This window comes from Ylistrum balloti, unplaced genomic scaffold, assembly GCF_031769215.1.
Source record: "Ylistrum balloti isolate Yb309-2 unplaced genomic scaffold, AGI_CSIRO_Ybal_v1 Utg370568, whole genome shotgun sequence".
Taxonomy (NCBI): domain Eukaryota; kingdom Metazoa; phylum Mollusca; class Bivalvia; order Pectinida; family Pectinidae; genus Ylistrum; species Ylistrum balloti.
The window spans coordinates 291,544-314,230 of record NW_026782356.1 but is presented as its reverse complement, the minus strand read 5'-3'; the positions used below and the strand labels follow the sequence as shown (position 1 = coordinate 314,230).

Genomic DNA, 22,687 nt, shown 5'->3' with positions numbered 1-22,687 from the left:
AAACTAATAAATGTACACAATTTGCATTGTACTACCAGAGACGCTGGTACTACTATTGATATGATTAATATAAGCTACTTCTATAGAGCGGTAAGTATCGTATTTTGGCTTTAAATGGATTGTAAATTATTTCATTTATCTATTTATATGTGGAGCCGTGTTCCGGTATTAACAAAACATGACACTTCTATTACAGAAGAATAATATATAGTTCTAATTCGATTAAGTGATTTGATGAAATATGCAGTGAAAGCAGCGACGTATATATCACATATATATGTGTTATATACGTCTCTGGTGAAAGCATTCAATTTATAAATCGCCATTTGGTCACTAATATGAAACATTGATCATGTAGAAGAGGATAGTATTCAGTCTTGCAAACCTGTGACATTCTACATAATGAAAAAATGGATGCAGAGACACCTATGTCAGAAGGGAGGCATCTGAAGGATTTCAGATAGGTGTTGTGTAACACACTTGTATGAGTCACGAATCCGCCAACTAATCTGAGAAATAACCTCGCCGGGGTTTTTGTCTGGATCTCGCCAACGCCCGTAGATTTGTCCCACACAAGTTGAGTAAGGTAGCTCCAAACCGTTATCATGTCCCACGCAAAATCCACATGGACTACGACATGTAATTCGGATGGATGCACCTTAGATACATAGTCGGGAAAAGCACCGCAAAATGATCGAAACTAGAGAAAGCAAACGTGACCAAGAAGTGTCATTTTATCTATTTTCTTCATCAAGAGATGAAGGCAGCGAGAGATTGCTAACTACGATAACGTGGTTTCGGACAACGGACGGACGATTTCTAACTGGCGGGATTGTCGTCATCAGAAGACAGATAGGCCAGGTATTAAAACTCGGATGATACCAATGCAGGGTGCAAGGTTAATGTGATTGATGTATGAGATCCCCACGACAACAGTTAAGTCACAGAAGAAAGTAATAAATGGGCAGTTGGATAAAATGGCTTGGAATCCCCGCCCAACTCTACCTCTGTTGCATTGTCATTTCCAAGCAGCAACAGCTCCCACTGGCAGGATTTTTCAAGGAAATCAGGGTAGAAAAGTGCAGAATGTATGCAAGGATTTCGCAGACTGGAGCAATTTATCTGCATTAACATCTGAAAGCAAAAATGTAGAAAATGTTACAGCTGAAAGACATCACAGGTAACACGTGCTGGGAAGCGTATGGAATAAAGATGCACTGTAAAAAGGCATGTGATTATGAGAGGTGTTAGAAGGCAGAGGAATACACGTCAGCTTTAAATGCGATTTGACGCACAACCATAAATTTATAATTTTTAGCACGTGTGAATGATTATTTCATCATGTAATGGGAATTCGAATAATTCATTTTCAAAAAAGTTGTACTTGCGTAAAACATAAAAGTTTTATCCGGATTTTGTATCACCGGATCCTAACTTTAGAATTATTTTATTGTGTACCGTGTTGCCATTACATCTATTTATGTAATAAAATAGGGTTGTTTCATAATACACTGACTTAAACGATTTTATGAAATCCAGAAAACAAATGTAAATTATAAACTAAGTCGATTGATGAAAAATAAATCACTTGAATGGACTATATTTTCAATAGTCTGTACTTCCGGTTTGAACGTTCTTCGGTGAGCTAAACCTGACGTGGACTACGATGCTTCGTTCTCGAAGTACATGTAATACGAAAGAACAAAATCCAAAATAAAATTATGTAAGTACGCATTGTTCGATGTCTTCTTGTAAGTTTTTTTCTGCCTGTATTAATTGTGAATTGTTCCGGAAATTTTCGATGGGTGACAACTGACAAGGCTGTTTTCCCAAATGATAATCAAATCAGAGATGCACAGTAAACATAAGAAATATCAGCGTCTTTTCTGAACGTAGTCATCAGCTAAAATGAACATATCTGTGAATGCAACTATGCAATAGCTACATGTATATGAAATTATAATTCCAGACTATCGACATGGATGACTTGGCAGCAAATCCGTTTGCACAGCTGTTTCCTGATATTAATGAGGCAAGACAGTTTATGATGGTATCTGCCTCTCAGAAACAAGAAGTTTTGGAGCGACAGGAAGCTGAGAAAGTTCGCAAATGTATTCAACTCAGCAGTGTTCTAGAGAAAGTGTTTTTATTCACACTCGATCAAGGTTGGCGTTTGGTCTATATAATGAATTATTGTGGAAATATTGCTTTGAATATTGAAAATATAAAATACATGTAATTTTCTGTGCATGTTATTCCCTGTAAGCTTCACTGTTCACATGAAAAAAATCTTCTGCCTTATGGTAGTAGTATAGAAGTAGAATAATCATATATATATAGTCTATCTAGAGTTCACAGCTTCAAGGTTTTACTCCTAGCCTGACCCTGGCATCCTCAATATCCCAGAAATTGTTCTCACTTTTGCTCTTTGCACCTCTGGAATTTTTCTTGGCAATATTAAAGGAGAATGGGTTTCAGGAGAAATAAAGCAAACAAGTCACAGTCTGATATGCTCCTTTGAAGATTACAAAGGAGCAACACCCAATTTCAAAGCCAGTACAACATACAGTTATGTGACCTAGAGATTCATTTGATGTACATCAAAGATCAAACTGGTAGTCATGTCTTATTCACATGGTGTCACAAATTGAACCTTTAATTTTGCCGTGAAATTTTTCAAGGGTGCAGAGAGTTAAAGTGAGCATAACAGCTGGAGTATCGAGGATGGTAAGAAGCAAACAATATCACATGGTATGGTGTAATAACAGATAGAAAATGAAAGGAAATGAAATTGGTAAATTTATTCCAAATCCAAAGATTAAAAAAAACACATGAGCAAATGATCGTGTGAATATTTATTACTAATTTTAATGATTTACTCTCCATTATTCTTTACTAGAAATAGCTGATGACAGCGAAAGGCCATCAAAGTTGGTGATTATCAGAGAATTGAGTCAGTCACTCCAACAGGGCAACCAAACATGGTTGGACATGAAATATATAGAACAAGTATGTAAAGAACAATGTCCTACTCTGAATGTTGTCTCGTGATCTTAATTCACAAAATGATTTCCTGTAATATGTTGATCTACTTTATTGGATAGAGCGATGGAGCTGAGGATGAGAGCTCTGAGCAATTAACAGCTTTAACACTATATTTTCAAAAGGAGATATACATTGTGATGCAGAAATGTATTAACTGCAAAAGTGACATAAGCTTTGAAAATTAGAATGAAAAATAAAAGATTGAAAATGATTTACACAGGCTGTGTTTGAGCGTCTTCTGTTGAACAACCCTATGAATGATGTCATATCAACAAGACACAAGAGTTCGTCAGATGATGCTAAAGCCCGACGACTCGCTGGAGAAGGAGAGGTGCTCCGGTACCTTATGCAGTGCTTTGAAAGGTCCTTGGTTGCTAAAAAAGACAAACAGGTACTGCATTTTCTCTGTTTTGAGTGGCACTGTTAATGTTGAGAAATAAAATTACTGGTACCCTATACCATGGAATGTTGAGTCAATAGGTGTGTGTGATTTATCACTGATGGATTGAGATACATTTTGTATGTCATCAAGCACTGTTGTATCAAGTACACCTTGGATGTAGCAACCATGTAGTAGCTAATATCACATGCAACATGGAAACTTAAATGAAAATGATATAAGATAAAATTTTAAAAATGGGTTTACACTTTGATAGTAATAAAACATATATTTATGGTTATTAAACATATTTGGTTTTTTCTTCTCAACCATTGTCATGTGAACAATCAAACAGCTATTATTATAAGTAAAATCTTTATTTTTGTCAAAAATGTCTAAAACATATTTATTATTACATCAGAATGATGAGTTTGCATCTGAGTTAACAAAATGCCAAGAAGTAATGGTGCTGAATGCCAGTACGAGTTTGCAGCAGCCAGATCTATACCAAGGACAGGATCCCAGGTCACAGTTCATACAGCTGTACCAGGAGGAGATGGGTGGGGCTCTTGGTAGGTAGCAAATTCACAAATTGTTGATGTTTTGAGGTAGGTTGTTTTAAGTGTGTTTCTGAATGATAAATAGAGAAAAATAATACAGAGTTATTGCCATTGTTAAAATATTGTCCATAGCATAACTTAGCATGCATTTAAGGTAGGATAATGAAACTTGGTGCATACATTAATCATATAAAGACAGTGTGCAGTGTACAAATATTAGGGCATGTATTTCCTTTATTACAGAGTTATAGCCCTTTGTTAAAAATTTCTTGTCCAAATCATGACTTTGCCCACATTTAAGCAATTATCATGAAAGTAAGTGTATACATTGGTCATATTAAGAGAAGTCGCTGTGTTCCAAATTCAGGGCACTTAATACCTCAATAACAAAGTTATTGCCTTTTAGGTCATCTGACCCAAAGGGTCAAGATGACCTATTGCCATCGTGCATCATCTGTCGTCGTGCACCATCCGCCATCTGTAAACTTTTCCTTTAAAGGACTACTCATGCTTAATGCATGGTTAGTTTTCAACCAAATTTGGTCTAAAACATCATTGGGGATGGGGGATCATTTCTGAAATTCAGAAATTTGGTTCAGCCCCTAGGGACCAGGGGATATGGCCCCAAAAGAATAGTTGGACAATGCTTCACTTCAAAACTCTTCTCCTCCTTAATACTTGGATCAATCTCATTCAAATCTTTCTGTAACATCAGTAGGGATTGGCATAAGATTCTAAAATTCATAAATTTGATTCAACCCCAAGGGACTTGGGGGCTGGGCACCAAAAGGGGAAATTAGACAATATTTTGCTTCAAAATGTTATTCCTTCAAAATGCTACTCCTTCTTAATTAATGCCATGGTAGATTTCAACCAAATGTGGCCTGAAACATTATCAGGGAGTGGCAATGATATCAGACACCAATGAAGTGATCCTGAGATTGTCCTGACCAAATCGTATTTTTATGCTTTGGTCCAAAATCCAACATAGAACAAAATAGTCTGAACTTTTAATGTTTCATTCACACCAATGACAAAAATATCAGGAATTTGATTTTTCTTTTTTTTTTTAAAGAAAAGAAAGAGTTGATTTGTTGTTACTTTTCAGTCTGATCAAAACTTCAACATGGTAACCACAGAAGTTATTTTGTAACATGATGATGCAACTGTTTTCATGCACAGAACTTACCATTTATGAGTTCCTGATAATTTCAAGGATGTTCTGAATTTGAATTAATCAGATTTATCAGACCACCATCGGCAAATTGTGTGGTTAGTCAATCCATTCGTCGAATGTCAGATGACCGTTAAGGGCCATGACCCTCTTGTTTAAAATTTAGTGTCCAGGTCATTACATTGCCTGGATATTGAAATGTGATGTATACATCAAACATACAAAAGCAAGGTGCAGTGGAGCAAAGTCTGGGCTCATGACCCCTCAATACAGAGTTATTGCCCTTTGTTAAAAATTGTAACCTGAGCTTAGCTTTGCTTGTATTAATGTTAGGATAATGACACTTGTATACATTAGTCATGTTAAGCAAATGTGCAGTGTACAGAATTCAGAATTATGACCCTTTGTTGAAATTTTGTGTCCAATAAAGCTGCTTTCAGGAGCATTTAACAGTTTCACTGATACTCTTGTACATAATTTTCTTTTTTTTATTACAGAGGAGGAAAGTGGCAATATCGAATTCTTTGATTTGATTGTGAGACAGATGGTGGCTTATGATGACTTAGATGTATTAGAACCTGTGTTTAGACCTGTGTTAGAATATGCCTCTAAAAAGTTTTCTGAGGACTTTACACTGTCCAGCGGAGGCATCACGCGCTGTATAGATCTTCTAGGATTCTTCACTCGACATGAGGCTCTTGCCAAGGTAGATCAAGTGGTGATACACCGTGTTAATGTTGAATTCATGGGACTTTTTGTACTTAAAGACAATAAAAGACAATGGCATTAGGTAAAATTATCAAAGTTATTTAAAGGTTTCAAAGATGCCTATATTGCATCTATCATTTTAATAGTTTTGTTTGCTAAAAAATGTGAAATATGTTTTAATGATCAAAAATTGTAATATGTTTAGACCTTATACATATAAAATTTACAGGTAGACTTATAGTTTTTTTTCTCATGATACTAAAATCTTTTCAGATATTTATGAAATACATTGAGCCTAAAGACTGGAACAGTGGCAAAGCTTATGAGAGGACCCTGCTAGGCTCTATGCTGTCCTTGAACTGTATACCGGTGACAGAGCTGGGAACCAACCCTTGGTTTGACCAGCCATCTTCTAAACAGAAGAGAGAACTAGATATAATGGAAAGCAACATTCACCAGGTGTCACATTTTTAATAATTTATGAAAATTAATATGTATTGTTTTCTTCTTTTGGACTATTTTGTTTTGCTGGATATGAAATGTATGTTTCCATGGAAAGTTAATGTTTAAATGATTAAGGTAATATGTATTTTAATGGTAGATCTAAGGATTTCCGATGATCTAGCAATGCACACATTTCTATTCATTGATTACCAGGTGTGCATTCTTTTATATTTCATATTTGTTATGGAAAATAATTACTTCATGTTTTAAAGTTGTTGGAGAACTTGGGGACAAAACTGCACAAGTTTTTGGATACACTGATCAGGATCTCACCACACCTTCGACACCTTGTTCTTACCTGGATAGGGAAATGTATTCACGCCAACCTAGGTAAAGCTTTTCTCACTTGGTAGAGAAAAATGTTCACCTCATAACCCCAGTCTACATAACATCTCTCTGTCTCTAGTACATTGGGAAATGTATACAGCTAATCTATTATACACAAAAAATATCCCTCACCAGGATAAGGAAATGTATTCACAACAAATTATGTCAGTGTATTCCAGTCTAGATCATACTTCTTTCTCTTGAATGGAGAAATGAATGCAAATCAGTCTGTATGATATATTCTAAAGTTCATTGTATAACTGACCATCAAAATTGATTTAATTTGATTAACTGAAATATCATTCTACAAAATGCAGTTATTCTGTATGTAGCTTTAAATCCTTGTTGGTTTCAGGGAGATCAAAAATTTGGTCCTCACAGATGCCACAGCTGTTCAGTCAGATGTTTGCATCGGATGGGTTCTGCCTGAACTTGTGTTTTGTCATGCTGCAGTTCTGTTACCCAATCACAACCAAGGAGGCGAAGCTGTTGATGATACAACCTAGCTACACAACAGTCATCACGGCTGACGACCAGCATGCTCAACAAGTTGGAGTACACTCGAAAGGTAGCTACTGCATCGTTTCCTGACAGAAAATATTTGATAATCAATTACTTAAAGTCATTATGTTTAGACTACAGAAATCTTGCATTGTTTAACATCGATATAAACTCAACTTGGAATACTATAGCTTGGTTAAAGGTTGTAAGGATAGACTGAGATGTCTGGAGGTAAATTTTGAAGTACGTAAGATTGGGTTGAGCTAACAGGATGGGTTTTGAAATAAGTGAGGTTGGGCTGAATTACCAAAGTATATTTTAAAAAGCATAAAGTTGGGCTCAGTTATGGGGATGAATTTTGATATGTGTTAGGTTGGACTTGGTTATCAGGATGGGTTTTGATATATGTGAGGTACGATGGGGTTGTCAGGATGGATTTTGATAGTTGAAGTCTAGATGAGTTAACAAGTTGGATTTTGAAACGTGTTAGGTTGGGCTAAGTTATCAGAATGAGTTTTGAAGTGTGTGATGTCAGACAGTTATCAAGGCAAATATCGAGGTCTGTGAGGTTGAATGGAATTATCAAAATGGAGTTTTGAAGTGTGAGATTGGGCTGTATTATCAGGTTTGTCTGTGGGCCATTAAAATCTTGATATACTCTGATGTACACTGAATATTTATCAAATGAGTCAGATATGTCAAAAGATTCAATAATTGGGCTGGATCATGGTTAAAGAAAATCATAAGAATATCAGAAAGTTCAGTTTTGTATACAGGGAATATTTTGAATACAGTGTAGTAGGTTATGTTTTTAGAAACAACATCTTTTGAAAAGTATGTAAATATATAGGGTATGTTGTTATACAGGCTTAAACAAGGAGACCTGTCTCATCCCTCTGGATGAGAATAAGCCCAAACTTCAGCCAGAGGACCACTACAACTTTGTCACCGAGTGTTTCTTCCTTACACACCAGTGTCTGAACGTAGGATTCCGAACTGTACATGGACGCTTTCTCAAATTAAATCAGAGTTTACACAGAATACAGCGACTCTATCAGGATGTGAGAGACCAGGGGGATAGTGCTGTAAGAGAGGTCAAAAGTGAGATGGATAAAGGTAGGTCAGAGGGCAGATATAGATAAGTGTAGACCAGAGGTTACAGAGGTCAAGAACAGGAAAATACCAATATGTCAACATAATCATAATCCAAACTCAAATTCAATAAAACTAGGGCAAAATATGAACAAAAGAATGATTTACACAGATACTCCTGAAATTGTACAAGGAAACTAAGACCAGGTGTTCCAGAAGAGTAAGTGTCTTCTGCTTTATCAATGCCTTCCCACATGTAAATCTTGGTCAATTCAAGTAAGTAATGTCACATTCTAAAATGAGAACCAAAAGGCAAACTTATGAGCATCAAACACTATAGTTTGGGTTAGGTATGGAAAAAAATTAGGCCACAGGTTAAAGATAGGTCAAAGATCAGATGTAGATGAAAGAAAGCAGAGGTCAGAAACTGTAAAGGTTGGTCAAAAGTCAGATACCAATATCATAAAACTGTATTGAGATCTCTTTTCTCAAAAACTAGTAGGTTTAATTTAAATGACATAAAATTGTATCCCTTCACCGCATTTTGAATCAACAAGTTTTGAAGGAGTTATTGCCTTTTGTTTGTTTTTAGCATTTGACCAATTTCTCGTTAACTTGGTAGGCATTAAAATGGTTTTGTGTTTTTGTAAACAGCAGTTTGATTTGACCATATTTCAAAAAGTGATTGTCCATTCTTCTTTTCAGAGTTTTAATCTTGTCCAGAGATTTCTTTCAGTTTTCCTGACATCCCTTTATCATTAAAATATATAGCAGTGTGTTTCCTCCCAACATTTTGACTGGTTATCACCATTTCCATATTTGTATCTTTAAGTGTTTGTTTTTCAGCCATGTCTATATACTTGTGTATAAAAGCTGCTCTCTGTGAGCCACATATGCTTGAAAAAGCACTAAACTTTCATCTGGCAACATCCATCTGGCTGTCCAAAATCACAATATCAGATGATGTCCGATCTGTCAAAGAAATCTCGTTTCCTTTGCCCGAGGAGGTTCCCCTAGCCATATCTCACATTCCTGAGTTCGTGATGGGTAATGTTACGGACTTCACCATGTTCATGCACAGGTTCAAGGACAATCTGTTTCAGGTAGCTATTTCTTCCTCGTTCACAGTAAATTGTATTATTGAGTTTTCATGGAATACACTTGTCACTATACAGAGGCTTGGTAAAATGAAATATTTGGGACAAGTTTCATAAATCACATATGAAATAGAAATGAATGTGAGATATTTTTAATAACATAACTTAGATATATTGGCTACAGAAGTGAAGATTGCATTTTATTAGACTTATACAAAATCTAAATTAGCTCTATTGTCACCCTCTGTTTCTTTCTTTGTTGACTTCACAATGTATATGATGCCATAAAGTGTTGATGGCCAAATGTAAACAGTAAGAACCTTCAGCCAATCACAACTTATCTAGGTCATATTGAGCATTGGTAACATAAAAATATCATGTAGTTGTTGTTGTTACACTATTAATAGGGTAGCCATGCAATAAATATCCATACAGCACTCAGCCTTTTTTCTACTAATTTCAGATATAGTCTTTGTACACTAATATATGTATCTTATCTAGAAAGTTTGTCTATTTTCAATCTTGCACTTTGCATTCTTGTTGAAAAATAATTTCACTACATTGTGAATTTTATCCATTAATTTAGGTTGCGAAGGAAAGACTTGACAACTTCATGACGCTAATACTGGTTTTCATGGGAAGCCCAGAACGAATGAAGAATCCACATTTACGAGCTGAACTTGCTGAAACTTTGGCAGCACTCATACCCCCAAAGATGGATGACAATTCTGGTCAATATGACTTCATAAGGTAAGTTATAAGTTGCTACATATATTTTACTTTACCTAGTCTGGTAAATACCAGTATAATATTTATCATGATAGCACAGTCACTTTGAATTATTCAATATTGTCGTTATCCACTTAACGGTGATAGATATAATTGGTTTCAGACTTAGATAGCACAGTCACTTTGAATTATTAAATATTGTCGTTATCCAGTTAACAATGATAGATATAATTGTTTTCAGACATAGGTTGTTTTACTACCACCCCCATGTGAAGCACATTGCTGAGAAGCTGCTGCATGTATTTGTGAGTATAGAGATGACAGGTCAGAGTGTGGAGTTCGAGCAGAAGTTTAACTATCGCCGACCTATGTATATCACTTTGGAGCATATCTGGGAGATAGAAACTCACAGGGATGTCATCAAGGTACACCACATCTACCTATAGAAAATGAAGATTTTTTTTTTCTTTGTCTAGGTATGATGCTTTAATTATGAAACCAAATTAACCTTAAATAATAAAACTTCAGTCTAAGTTTGGTGTGTAATTTATGCAATCATTTCTAACTATAGAAATAAAGAAAACTTTATAGTAAAGGTATGTTATAGAATTCATGTAGCCATATCTAACTGTAGAAATAAACTTAAGTCGAGGTATGGTGTCTAAATTATTTCCTGGCTAACTAGCTTAAGTAGTTTGGAAAGAACTTGGTAACTTTGATTTTGTGCTTCCTTTGTACTAAATTCTGCATAGATTTTCCTCGTAATATACTGTCTTATGACATTTTCTCTTACACCATTTTTTGTGCTAGAACATGGTCATAAGTTGAGGTTAAAAACCAGTATGTGGGAGCTTTAACATTTGAATAAGTGTTCAGTTTTTTAAGTTTTAGGGTTTAATGATATTTTTATGATGTTTGAAAGTACAGTTACAAAATGCCAAAGCAGAAAATAGAAATAAGAAGCACACCATGTCCTTCTTCTCACAGATGATGTCAGAATATGCTGAAGAACACATAGAGGACACAGACCCACCGCTTTTCTTACGCTTTATCAACCTCCTAATCAACGACGCTATCTTCCTGTTAGACGAGGCTTTATCGGTAAGTGTTTCAATAGATGATGTTTTTAAGGGAGAGAACTGATGAATCCTTAATAACCCAAATGCCTAAAGTATTGACAAAAAAAGAAAATACCCAGATTTGTGTAAAAAAAATATTCGGGCTCTTCATAACTCAAAGAAGTTAAGTAAATGTCGAGGTGTGAATAACCTGCTGTATATGGCTGAAAATTTATTTGATATATGTAGTGTAACCACAGAGATATGCATGTACATGTACTTTTTGTGTTTTCCTAAATTGTGTTTTGTAGATTTGTATCAATGTGTCAAAAACTTACATCAATACAATACTGAAGTGATAACACCATATATCTGTTTAAGTTTTGACCAATCAGAATAGTACTTTCTATTCACTGTCTACAACTGTTAAATGGTGGTTCTAAGCAGCATGTGTGTGACACATGTGTATATTTTCTGTGATACTTTGTTAAATATATGTGATATATCAAATTTGTAACCATTAACTCTCCTCAATATTATGTATAAGTGCATGCTATACTTGTTTGGCTTTGAGACATTCTATTCCTATTTTTGTGCAACACAGTTCATGAGCCAGATCAAGGAGAAGCAACAGCAGAAGGAACGTGGGGAATGGCAAGAGTTACCTCCCCAGCGACGCCAAGAGGAGGAAAACACACTTCGACAGCTGACAATGCTAGCTCGCTACCACAACCAGATGGGCAATCATACCATCCACTCCCTGGAGATGATCACTAAGGAAATCACATCCATTTTCTGCCATCCCTCTATTGTTAATAGGATAGCAGGCATGCTCAACTATTTCCTCCAGCATCTTGTAAGTATTGCAATGGTATCAGTAGTATAGTTATTCTGTTGTGTAGTCTGTGATTAAACTTCTATATGGAGGTTCAAAGTTATTTCCCTTACAAGACTTTAATCCAGTTCCTCTACATTTCTGTTACGTAATTTTATCTACAGGTTGGTCCCAAGCAGAGAAATTTCAAAGTGAAGGATAAAGATGAGGTAGATTTCAAGCCAGATCAGACAGTTTTAGATATTGTGAGAATATACATGAACTTGGGAGGTACAGATTGTTTCTGTCTGGCTGTATCTGGAGATGGGCGTTCCTACTCAGCAGAGCTCTTCCCCAAGGCCATCAGTGTCCTTCAGCGTATATCTGCCTCTCCAGCCATCATCAGTGATTTTGAAATTTTCCAGGACAAATTGACGGTATAAAACATTAATTTCCCTATTCATTAACAGTGCCCCTATTGGTTGATATTTTGGGCCAAATTATGAAAGCTGTTTTATTTGTCTGTGTTTTACTTCCTGTGGGATTTTTCTTAGATAAATCTAGGATGAAAAATATTAATGATTATTGCTAAATAAATATTAAAGTTCAAATCTTCTTTAGAGCTAGAAATAGATTTTCTCAATTTTTTTTATTGATATGTAGTTTGCAAATTTAAGAAAGTGTATACACTACCCGATAAAGGCAATACATGATCTAGGTATTTTTTGTTACTGATCAGAAAATGCGAATACAACAAGAAGAGGAAGAAGAATTATTTGATGACGCCCCAGACGAGTTCATTGACCCAATCATGGGTACATTAATGACAGAGCCTGTTCTGCTGCCCTCCTCCAAAAATATTATGGACAAAAATGTTCTGGCTAGACACTTACTCAGGTAGGAGTCATCTCATCAGACTCTAAATCCAAACATCCTAAAGAAAAATGTCACACTTTCACAAATTAGAAGATTGTTAGAAAAAAGGATACACTAAGTATGATATGTGGATCAGTATTCACAATTTATTTCATTTTCAGCCTGTAGATTTTTGTTTTTGTTGTTGCTTTGATATTACACAAATTTTTCATTACACATGGGCTGTGTTGATAAAAGGTCAAAACAATTGTTGTTGAATAGATTGAATAATGATGTATTTGATCTGTAACTCCCACGATTACAGGAGATAGTATAGTAGCTGTCAAATAATTTCTATGATTAAGGTAGCTAGTTGTCTGTAATCTAGCTTTCTGTTGCACAGTGACCAGAGTGATCCATTCAACAGATCACCTCTTAGCCTGGACATGGTCACCCCAGCAACAGAGCTCAAGGATCAAATACAGCAATGGATGGCTGAGAAACGGCAGGAGAAAAACAAGTGACAGCAATCAGTGAACATTATGGTATATAAACAGAGCGAGTTGTGATATCCTTGTATTATGTCTGTAGACTGCTACAGTCTAACAATCCTACTAACATTCGGTACGCTTAAAAATCCGGAGTGGAAAGAACTCGTCCTGGGTTGCACTGGGCTGTCAGCGGAACAATACCAAGTATTATTCCTGGGTCTGTATGTGATCACCATTGCCACCACGTCATTCTGATTTCAATGCCTCAAGTAAGACTCATACCTCTGGTTAATTAGTGTCTTGCTCAACTGATTGAGTTAAAGAGATGACCTCTGTAGCTGTGACGTAGTTTTTACCAGAGTCATATCATCGTTAAAACTTAACACATCATGTAAATAATAAAATGAGCCGGCAGTGATACACACTGAAATACTTAAACCAATCATCAGTAAACCAGCTGGCAGCTACATCATTTACACAATTAAATCAGAAATCAAGAAGACAATCCTGTGCAGTGTTTCCTAAATTGTCAATTAAATAATTTCCTGTTGTATACAACAACATCTGTGTATGCCAACATGACCAGTATTACCAATCTTTGTTTGGCTGAGCTTATCACTTGTGAACGTTCCAAGTCATTTTGAGACAGGGTCTCCTTGTAGCAGCTGGTTGATACTTCACTGAACATATACAGGAGCCTCATCACATGTTTTTCAAAGCGATTAGGGATAAGTGGGTCCATATCACTAGTCATGAGATGTCAATATAGACAAGTTCTATATACAAATGTTTAATGTTGGATCCTAGTTATGTTTCTAGTGTACACAGATGAACAATGTCAATACACAGGTTTATACAGAAATGATTCTGGTACACACAGATTAACAAGGTCAATATAGACAGGTTTATATAGAAATGATTCTGGTATACAATGGTTAACAAGGTCAATATAGACAGGTTTATATAGAAATGATTCTGGTACACACAGATTAACAAGGTCAATATAGACAGGTTTATATAGAAATGATTCTGGTGTACACAGATTAACAATGTCAATATAGACAGGTTTATATAGAAATGATTCTGGTGTACACAGATTAACAATGTCAATATAGACAGGTTTATATAGAAATGATTCTGGTGTACACAGATTAACAATGTCAATATAGACAGGTTTATACAGAAATGGTTCTGGTACACACAGATTAACAATGTCAATATAGACAGGTTTATATAGAAATTATTCTGGTGTACACAGATTAACAAGGTCAATAAAGACAGGTTTATATAGAAATGATTGTGGTGTACACATATTAACAAGGTCAATATAGACAGGTTTATATAGAAACGATTCTGGTGTACACAGATTAACAGACTACTAATGTTTGATTTAGGTAGGGTATACTGTAAAAATCCCCTGATAATGAGATCATATTGGGGATATAGATATAACTCTCCATACCTATGTTTATATGTTAAAATGTTGAACATATCAATATAGTGTTGAGTTTTTTTCTTAGATTTCCTTCAATGGCTATATTTGATCATGCTTTGATATTTTCATGTTTCATATTCAGAGAGAGACAGCCAAGGTCATGAGTACTTTTACTTGAAATTCTATATGAACACCTGAGTGGTGTGCTGTAAATTCATGTATTTTTGTAGGGCTCAAATTTGGTTTATTAGATATCATTTTCATTGGTACACAATTTCATGGATAGATCTTACCTGATTCACTTGTACTAAAGATCATGGAAATTTTGTCTGGTTATCATTTCATGGGCATATGAATACATGGATTAAGTGTAACCACAAATTTGCCAAAAATAAAACCCCCCCAAAAAATTAAGGATTTTACAGTATTTGTGTTTTGAAGGGATTTGAACATATTATGTATCAAACTTAGTGTAATAGTAATTATGAGAGTAGGTCATATTGGTACTGAAATTCGGTGTTATTATTGACAGAATGTAAGGCATGTGTTCTGTTAGTCTTCTGAACATATGGATTATGTATTGTTTATAAGATGATAACTAAATTGTTTTTGATGTTTTGTATTGTTATATTATAATAAGGAGAATATACAGTGATCAGCTGTGATACACAATGGTGAACTCTCCACTGATAGGTTACTCTTTTCTGTTATAATCATTCTGAGGTGGTTTTTTTTTCCCCACCCGATGAACTTGGTAGGGATATTCAAATGGAATCTGTCCTTTGGTCTGTTGGGATGCTGCTTTCGGTATGATATCTTTCGAAGGACTTGTTGGATTTTGATGAAACTTGGTTGAAACTTGTTACCTTAATCCTTTATGATATAAAGGTATGATAAGCTGATTTTAATATTCACAGTATTATGTTACTAAATTGTTTTTACATTGATCACTTTCAACGGAGCTTCAACACTTTACTTTTCCATGTTACTCACTTTCAATGTATATATTTTACAAAGGATCATGGGTAGGGGATCTTGATGACTATGTCCTTGTATGAAATGTTTGATGTTTCTGGAAGTCTTAGAATTTAGAATTCAGTCATTTTTGTAGGATTTTCTTCACATAAATTCAGATTGTCATTTTCAAAATTCTGCTGAGTCCCTTTACATAAATAACTATGTTAATGAACAATGAGCACCAGTTTAGTTGTTTAAAGAACATAATTCTTTTCAGCATTAATTGTGGTGATGTGTAGTGTATCCAGAAAGCTTGCTTAGTTACCAAATGTATTGTCTAACAACACTGTGATTTTGTGACAACTGAATGTGACTGAAGATCAAGGACCTGTTAATTGGAAGTATAATGAGTGTAGCATGTGAATCGTGGGGAAATAAACAGGGGTCAAAATGCCATAATGATGAAGTGAAATGCAACTTCCCATCCTAGTCCACTTTCAGTGCCCAGGCCCAGCCTCTGTTCAGCAACAATGCTCTGGTAATTTTCAGTCCCTCAGCTATCTTGTTTCACACACAGCTTCCCTTTCTTGCTCTACCATCTGACACTTCCACATCTCCTATTCCTCAACCTCTTCTGCCACCTTGTGCAATCTTTTTATGATACGATGTCACTCCTTCGTCATTGCTACCTGGCATTATGACATGATGTGAAAGATAGTACCATGTTTTACACATTGTTGACAACTTAGTCCCCTGTCAGTCTTCACAGGAGGATGTGGAAGGAAATAGCAAAGTGTGGTCAAATGTTGCAACCGAAATGAGATCTTATATTGGTCCTTTATCCTGATTCAACAGCTTTGGCTGTGCAATGAACTTCCCCGTTTTTTTGGGGTTTTTTTGTTGCTTTTACACATTGCTTACAGGACCATGCTTAGCCATTGTCTCTCAGTGGTGGTGTTTCCAACGATGTCCTGTTGTTGTAATATGCCACTGAATGAAAGATCCGTCAAAGTCAGGCGAGCCGCCGCTTTGAATCATTCAACTACCTCTTAATTTGGTGGTTGGATTGAAATAATGTACCGCTCTGTCCATCTGAAGAGAAGCCGGATGAACTCCTTGTTATCTTCTTAAGTAACACAGATTTCTCATCAGCCTTGACAAGATTCCATGTGTAAATTCCCCCTCATGTGGTTTCTTGACAGACTGCGTCCATCCTCTTTTTCCAGTTATGATCTACCTCGGGACAATATTCCTTGACTAGGATATGGTTGGAGAAGTATTCCCATTAGCACTTAATTGGAATGATGACTTGCTTTGTAATCTCGTTGCCATGCATTTGTTTTTGTTGACCACTGTGACCTTTCTTCAGGACCAGGCATCCTGACTTTCGTGGAATGTGAATCCATTGAATCCATGTCACGTTTTCTTCCAGTGCTGTTAACACCCATCTGATAGTAGATAGGAAGTGGTTAATTTCAGATCATGAAGCCTCTCGGTAGTTTGTAGATCCTTACTGGGTCCATATGGTTCTTTAACACACATGTATGTTGTATTGTACATACATCTTAAGAAAGTTATGCTTCATATATCTGTTATCAAATTGATATAGATAGGTGCTGGTGGTTCCTGAAGATGGTATCTCATGTGGTTCAAATGTAATAGGTATAAAATCACTTCTACTGTTTATAATAGGAAATAAGGAACATAGACTCTAATGTTAGGTCGTATATGGTACAGTTAAGTAAAGTACACAGTTCATAGAGCGATGTGTTGGCTGTGTTAATATATCGTTTTCCAAAATACGTGTTTAAATGCTTTCCAGTTCACAGCAATGCAGTTAAATGGAATGAAACCATTACATTGTAATAAAATTGAAGTGAGATTGATGAATAAAATGTAAATAAAACAAATTGCTGTGTATTCATAGGGGATTTCATCACACATCTAGCACAAGCTCATAAACTTTGATCTTTGATCAATAAAATGAAGGCACTGCAGTCCGAACCCGGTGATAATTAGAGTCGAGGAGAATTATAACGAGCCAGGCTGGTCCTGGTCCAATCTCTTCCAAGAGTTGTCGTCTCCTTACACTCACTTAAACTAAGTAAGCGTAAGGAAGAAAAATCTGGGCAGAGATTGGTCCCGACCTTCCATATCCATTGACTGTTGTTGATGGTGCAACTCATCACACTGACCCACGATAGGGATGGTTAAGGTCAGGGAGACTTACAGGCAGTGACGTTATTCAATAGACACTTAGCTTGGATATATAAAGAATATGTATAAGTGGTTTATATATGCATATATAAGGGAAAAGTACAAATCTAAAAAAAACTCATGAAATAAATCTCCTCGCATTATAGAAATATGTGTGTGTGTTGGGGGGAGGGGGTGTATCTTGGTGTGTGTGTAAAAAAATCAACACTTGAACTAGCGCTTTTTTATTTCTGTATTTTCCAGCTCCACGTGGCGTTTCTAATATACTTATATATTGAAGTACGAAATTCTGGGATGACAAAGTACCTGATGCCCATTTCGCGCTGTTTAGATTTGCGAGTTTATCAGGAAAACAAGGCACAGAAAGGCCCAATATTGAATGTTTAAAAGTTTTCTTGTCGATGTCCAATTTTTCCACCACCAAGATACTATTACGTCATACCTTGAGCAATATCTAGTTCATATGTCATGTTGACCAGCGTGTTTTAGACCTGCATCATTGAATTGTCTTTTTTCATAATCTTGAATATTTCGGCGGGTTATTTATTCATTTCATAATCCTTAACCAATTACAAAGGTTATGTTGTCAGCATTTATCGTGTTATCACACCTAATTTCTAACTTATTATGTATCAAATGAAAGCCATGATAACACTATGTGAGCGTTTAAAAAGAATTTTTATTTATGAATAAAATACTGCTTGACATTAAATATCTGTGATTTGTTAAGTTATTTCAAATTAAGCAAATAGACATACAAGTACTTTCATACGTCTTGCATTTCACGATGACAAACGATGTTAAACGTGCTTCACAGCATATGGTCTTCACCTCACAAAACTTATATAACACGAATCTTAAGTTTATTTAGCAGATGTCTAAATTACCATCCAACGAAAGCTAATTAGAGAAATTCCTGACGAACAAAAACCTGATAAGAGACAGTCCATACAGTAACATAAACCTGATTACAGAAAGTCCATACTGTAACAAACCTGATAAGAGAACGTCCATACAGTAACAAAAACCTGATTAGAGAACGTCCATACTGTAACAAACCTGATTAGAGAACGTCCATACAGTAACAAACCTGATTAGAGAACGTCCACACTGTAACAAACCTGATTAGAGAACGTCCATACTGTAACAAAAACCTGATTAGAGAACGTCCACACTGTAACAAAAACCTGATTAGAGAACGTCCATACAGTAACAAACCTGATTAGAGAACGTCCATACTGTAACAAACCTGATTAGAGAACGTCCATACAGATGATTAGAGAACGTCCACACTGTAACAAAAACCTGATTAGAGAACGTCCATACAGTAACAAACCTGATTAGAGAACGTCCATACTATAACAAACCTGATTAGAGAACGTCCATACAGTAACAAAAACCTGATTAGAGAACGTCCATACTGTAACAAACCTGATTAGAGAACGTCCACACTGTAACAAACCTGATTAGAGAACGTCCATACTGTAACAAAAACCTGATTAGAGAACGTCCATACAGTAACAAAAACCTGATTAGAGAACGTCCATACAGTAACAAAAACCTGATTAGAGAACGTGCATACAGTAACAAAAACCTGATTAGAGAACGTCCATACAGTAACAAAAACCTGATTAGAGAACGTCCATACTGTAACAAACCTGATTAGATAACGTCCATACAGTAACAAAAACCTGATAAGAGAATGTCCATACTGTAACAAACCTGATTAGAGAACGTACATACTATAACAAACCTGATTAGAGAACGTCCATACTGTAACAAAAAGCTGATTAGGGAACGTCCATACAGTAACAAAAACCTGATTAGAGAACGTCCATACTATAACAAACCTGATTAGAGAACGTCCATACTATAACAAACCTGATTAGAGAACGTCCATACTATAACAAACCTGATTAGAGAACGTCCATACTATAACAAACCTGATTAGAGACAGTCCATACAGTAACAAAAAGCTGATTAGAGAACGTCCATACAGTAACAAACCTGATTAGAGAACGTCCATACAGTAACAAACCTGATTAGAGAACGTCCATACAGTAACAAACCTGATTAGAGAACGTCCATACAGTAACAAACCTGATTAGAGACAGTCCATACAGTAACAAAAAGCTGATTAGAGACAGTCCATACAGTAACAAAAAGCTGATTAGAGACAGTCCATACAGTAACAAACCTGATTAGAGAACGTCCATACAGTAACAAACCTGATTAGAGAACGTCCATACAGTAACAGACCTGATTAGAGAACGTCCACACTGTAACAAACCTGATTAGAGAACGTCCATACTGTAACAAACCTGATTAGAGAACGTCCATACTGTAACAAACCTGATTAGAGAACGTCCATACTATAACAAACCTGATTAGAGAACGTCCATACTGTAACAAACCTGATTAGAGAACGTCCATACTATAACAAACCTGATTAGAGAACGTCCATACAGTAACAAAAACCTGATTAGAGACAGTCCATACAGTAACAAAAACCTGATTAGAGACAGTCCATACAGTAACAAACCTGATTAGAGAACGTCCATACTATAACAAACCTGATTAGAGAACGTCCATACTGTAACAAACCTGATTAGAGAACGTCCATACTGTAACAAACCTGATTAGAGAACGTCCATACTATAACAAACCTGATTAGAGAACGTCCATACTATAACAAACCTGATTAGAGAACGTCCATACAGTAACAAAAACCTGATTAGAGAACGTCCATACAGTAACAAAAACCTGATTAGAGAACGTCCATACAGTAACAAAAACCTGATTAGAGACAGTCCATACAGTAACAAAAACCTGATTAGAGAACGTCCATACAGTAACAAAAACCTGATTAGAGAACGTCCATACTATAACAAACCTGATTAGAGAACGTCCATACTGTAACAAAAACCTGATTAGAGAACGTCCATACTGTAACAAAAAGGTGATTAGAAAACGTCCATACTGTAACAAAAACCTGATTAGAGAACGTCCATACTGTAACAAAAACCTGATTAGAGAACGTCCATACAGTAACAAAAACCTGATTAGAGACAGTCCATACTGTAACAAAAAGCTGATTAGAGAACGTCCATACTATAACAAACCTGATTAGAGAACGTCCATACTGTAACAAAAAGCTGATTAGAGAACGTCCATACTATAACAAACCTGATTAGAGAACGTCCATACAGTAACAAAAACCTGATTAGAGAACGTCCATACTGTAACAAAAAGCTGATTAGAGAACGTCCATACTATAACAAACCTGATTAGAGAACGTCCATACTGTAACAAAAACCTGATTAGAGACAGTCCATACAGTAACAAAAACCTGATTAGAGACAGTCCATACAGTAACAAAAACCTGATTAGAGAACGTCCATACTGTAACAAAAACCTGATTAGAGACAGTCCATACAGTAACAAAAACCTGATTAGAGAACGTCCATACAGTAACAAACCTGATTAGAGAACGTCCATACTGTAACAAAAACCTGATTAGAGAAAGTCCGTACAGTAACAAAAACCTGATTAGAGAACGTCCATACAGTAACAAAAACCTGATACAGTAACAAACCTGATTAGAGAACGTCCATACTGTAACAAAAACCTGACTAGAGAACGTCCACACTATAACAAAAACCTGATTAGAGAACGTCCATACAGTAACAAAAAGGTGATTAGAGAACGTCCATACAGTAACAAAAACCTGATTAGAGAACGTCCATACTGTAACAAAAACCTGATTAGAGAACGTCCATACTGTAACAAACCTGATTAGAGAACGTCCATACAGTAACAAAAAGCTGATTAGAGAACGTCCATACAGTAACAAAAACCTGACTAGAGAACGTCCACACTATAACAAACCTGATTAGAGAACGTCCATACAGTAACAAAAACCTGATTAGAGACAGTCCATACAGTAACAAAAACCTGATTAGAGAACGTCCGTACTGTAACAAACCTGATTAGAGAACGCCCATACAGTAACATAAACCTGATTAGAGAACGTCCATACTATAACAAACCTGATTAGAGAACGTCCATACAGTAACAAAAAGGTGATTAGAGAACGTCCACACTGTAACAAAAACCTGATTAGAGAACGTCCATACTGTAACAAAAACCTGATTAGAGAACGTCCATACTGTAACAAAAAGCTGATTAGAGAACGTCCATACTATAACAAACCTGATAAGAGAACGTCCATACAGTAACAAAAAGGTGATTAGAGAACGTCCACACTGTAACAAAAACCTGATTAGAGAACGTCCATACTGTAACAAAAACCTGATTAGAGACAGTCCATACTATAACAAACCTGATTAGAGAACGTCCATACTATAACAAACCTGATTAGAGAACGTCCATACTATAACAAAAACCTGACTAGAGAACGTCCATACAGTAACAAAAACCTGACTAGAGAATGTCCACACTATAACAAAAACCTGATTAGAGAACGTCCATACTGTAACAAAAACCTGACTAGAGAACGTCCACACTATAACAAAAACCTGATTAGAGAACGTCCATACAGTAACAAAAAGGTGATTAGAGAACGTCCATACAGTAACAAAAACCTGATTAGAGAACGTCCATACTGTAACAAAAACCTGATTACATACTGTAACAAACCTGATTAGAGAACGTCCATACAGTAACAAAAAGCTGATTAGAGAACGTCCATACAGTAACAAAAACCTGATTAGAGAACGTCCAT

At 35.8% G+C, this 22,687-nt stretch overlaps 1 protein-coding gene across 1 annotated transcript; it reads left to right on the top strand.

Annotated features, from left to right (window-relative positions):
- The first annotated feature begins 1,646 nt into the window (after nt 1-1,646).
- On the top strand, nt 1,647-14,743 carry LOC132556408 (ubiquitin conjugation factor E4 A-like). Its single transcript, XM_060220820.1, has 18 exons — nt 1,647-1,723; nt 1,970-2,165; nt 2,900-3,009; nt 3,266-3,436; nt 3,846-3,996; nt 5,656-5,864; nt 6,140-6,325; nt 6,583-6,700; nt 7,053-7,265; nt 8,066-8,314; nt 9,137-9,393; nt 9,974-10,137; nt 10,358-10,541; nt 11,104-11,217; nt 11,779-12,030; nt 12,174-12,425; nt 12,728-12,885; nt 13,247-14,743. The coding sequence occupies exons 2-18, from the start codon at nt 1,979-1,981 to the stop codon at nt 13,365-13,367; spliced, it is 3,096 nt and encodes a 1,031-aa protein (XP_060076803.1). The 5' UTR covers nt 1,647-1,723; nt 1,970-1,978; the 3' UTR covers nt 13,368-14,743.
- The last annotated feature ends 7,944 nt before the right edge of the window (nt 14,744-22,687 follow it).

Excerpts from the sequence above, each read along its gene's own strand:
- LOC132556408 (XM_060220820.1), top strand. The coding sequence starts at position 1,979 with ATGGATGACTTGGCAGCAAATCCGTTTGCACAGCTGTTTCCTGATATT. Across the intron at positions 3,437-3,845 it reads TTGCTAAAAAAGACAAACAG|AATGATGAGTTTGCATCTGA; the intron begins GTACTGCATTTT and ends TTATTACATCAG. Across the intron at positions 7,266-8,065 it reads AGTTGGAGTACACTCGAAAG|GCTTAAACAAGGAGACCTGT; the intron begins GTAGCTACTGCA and ends GTTGTTATACAG.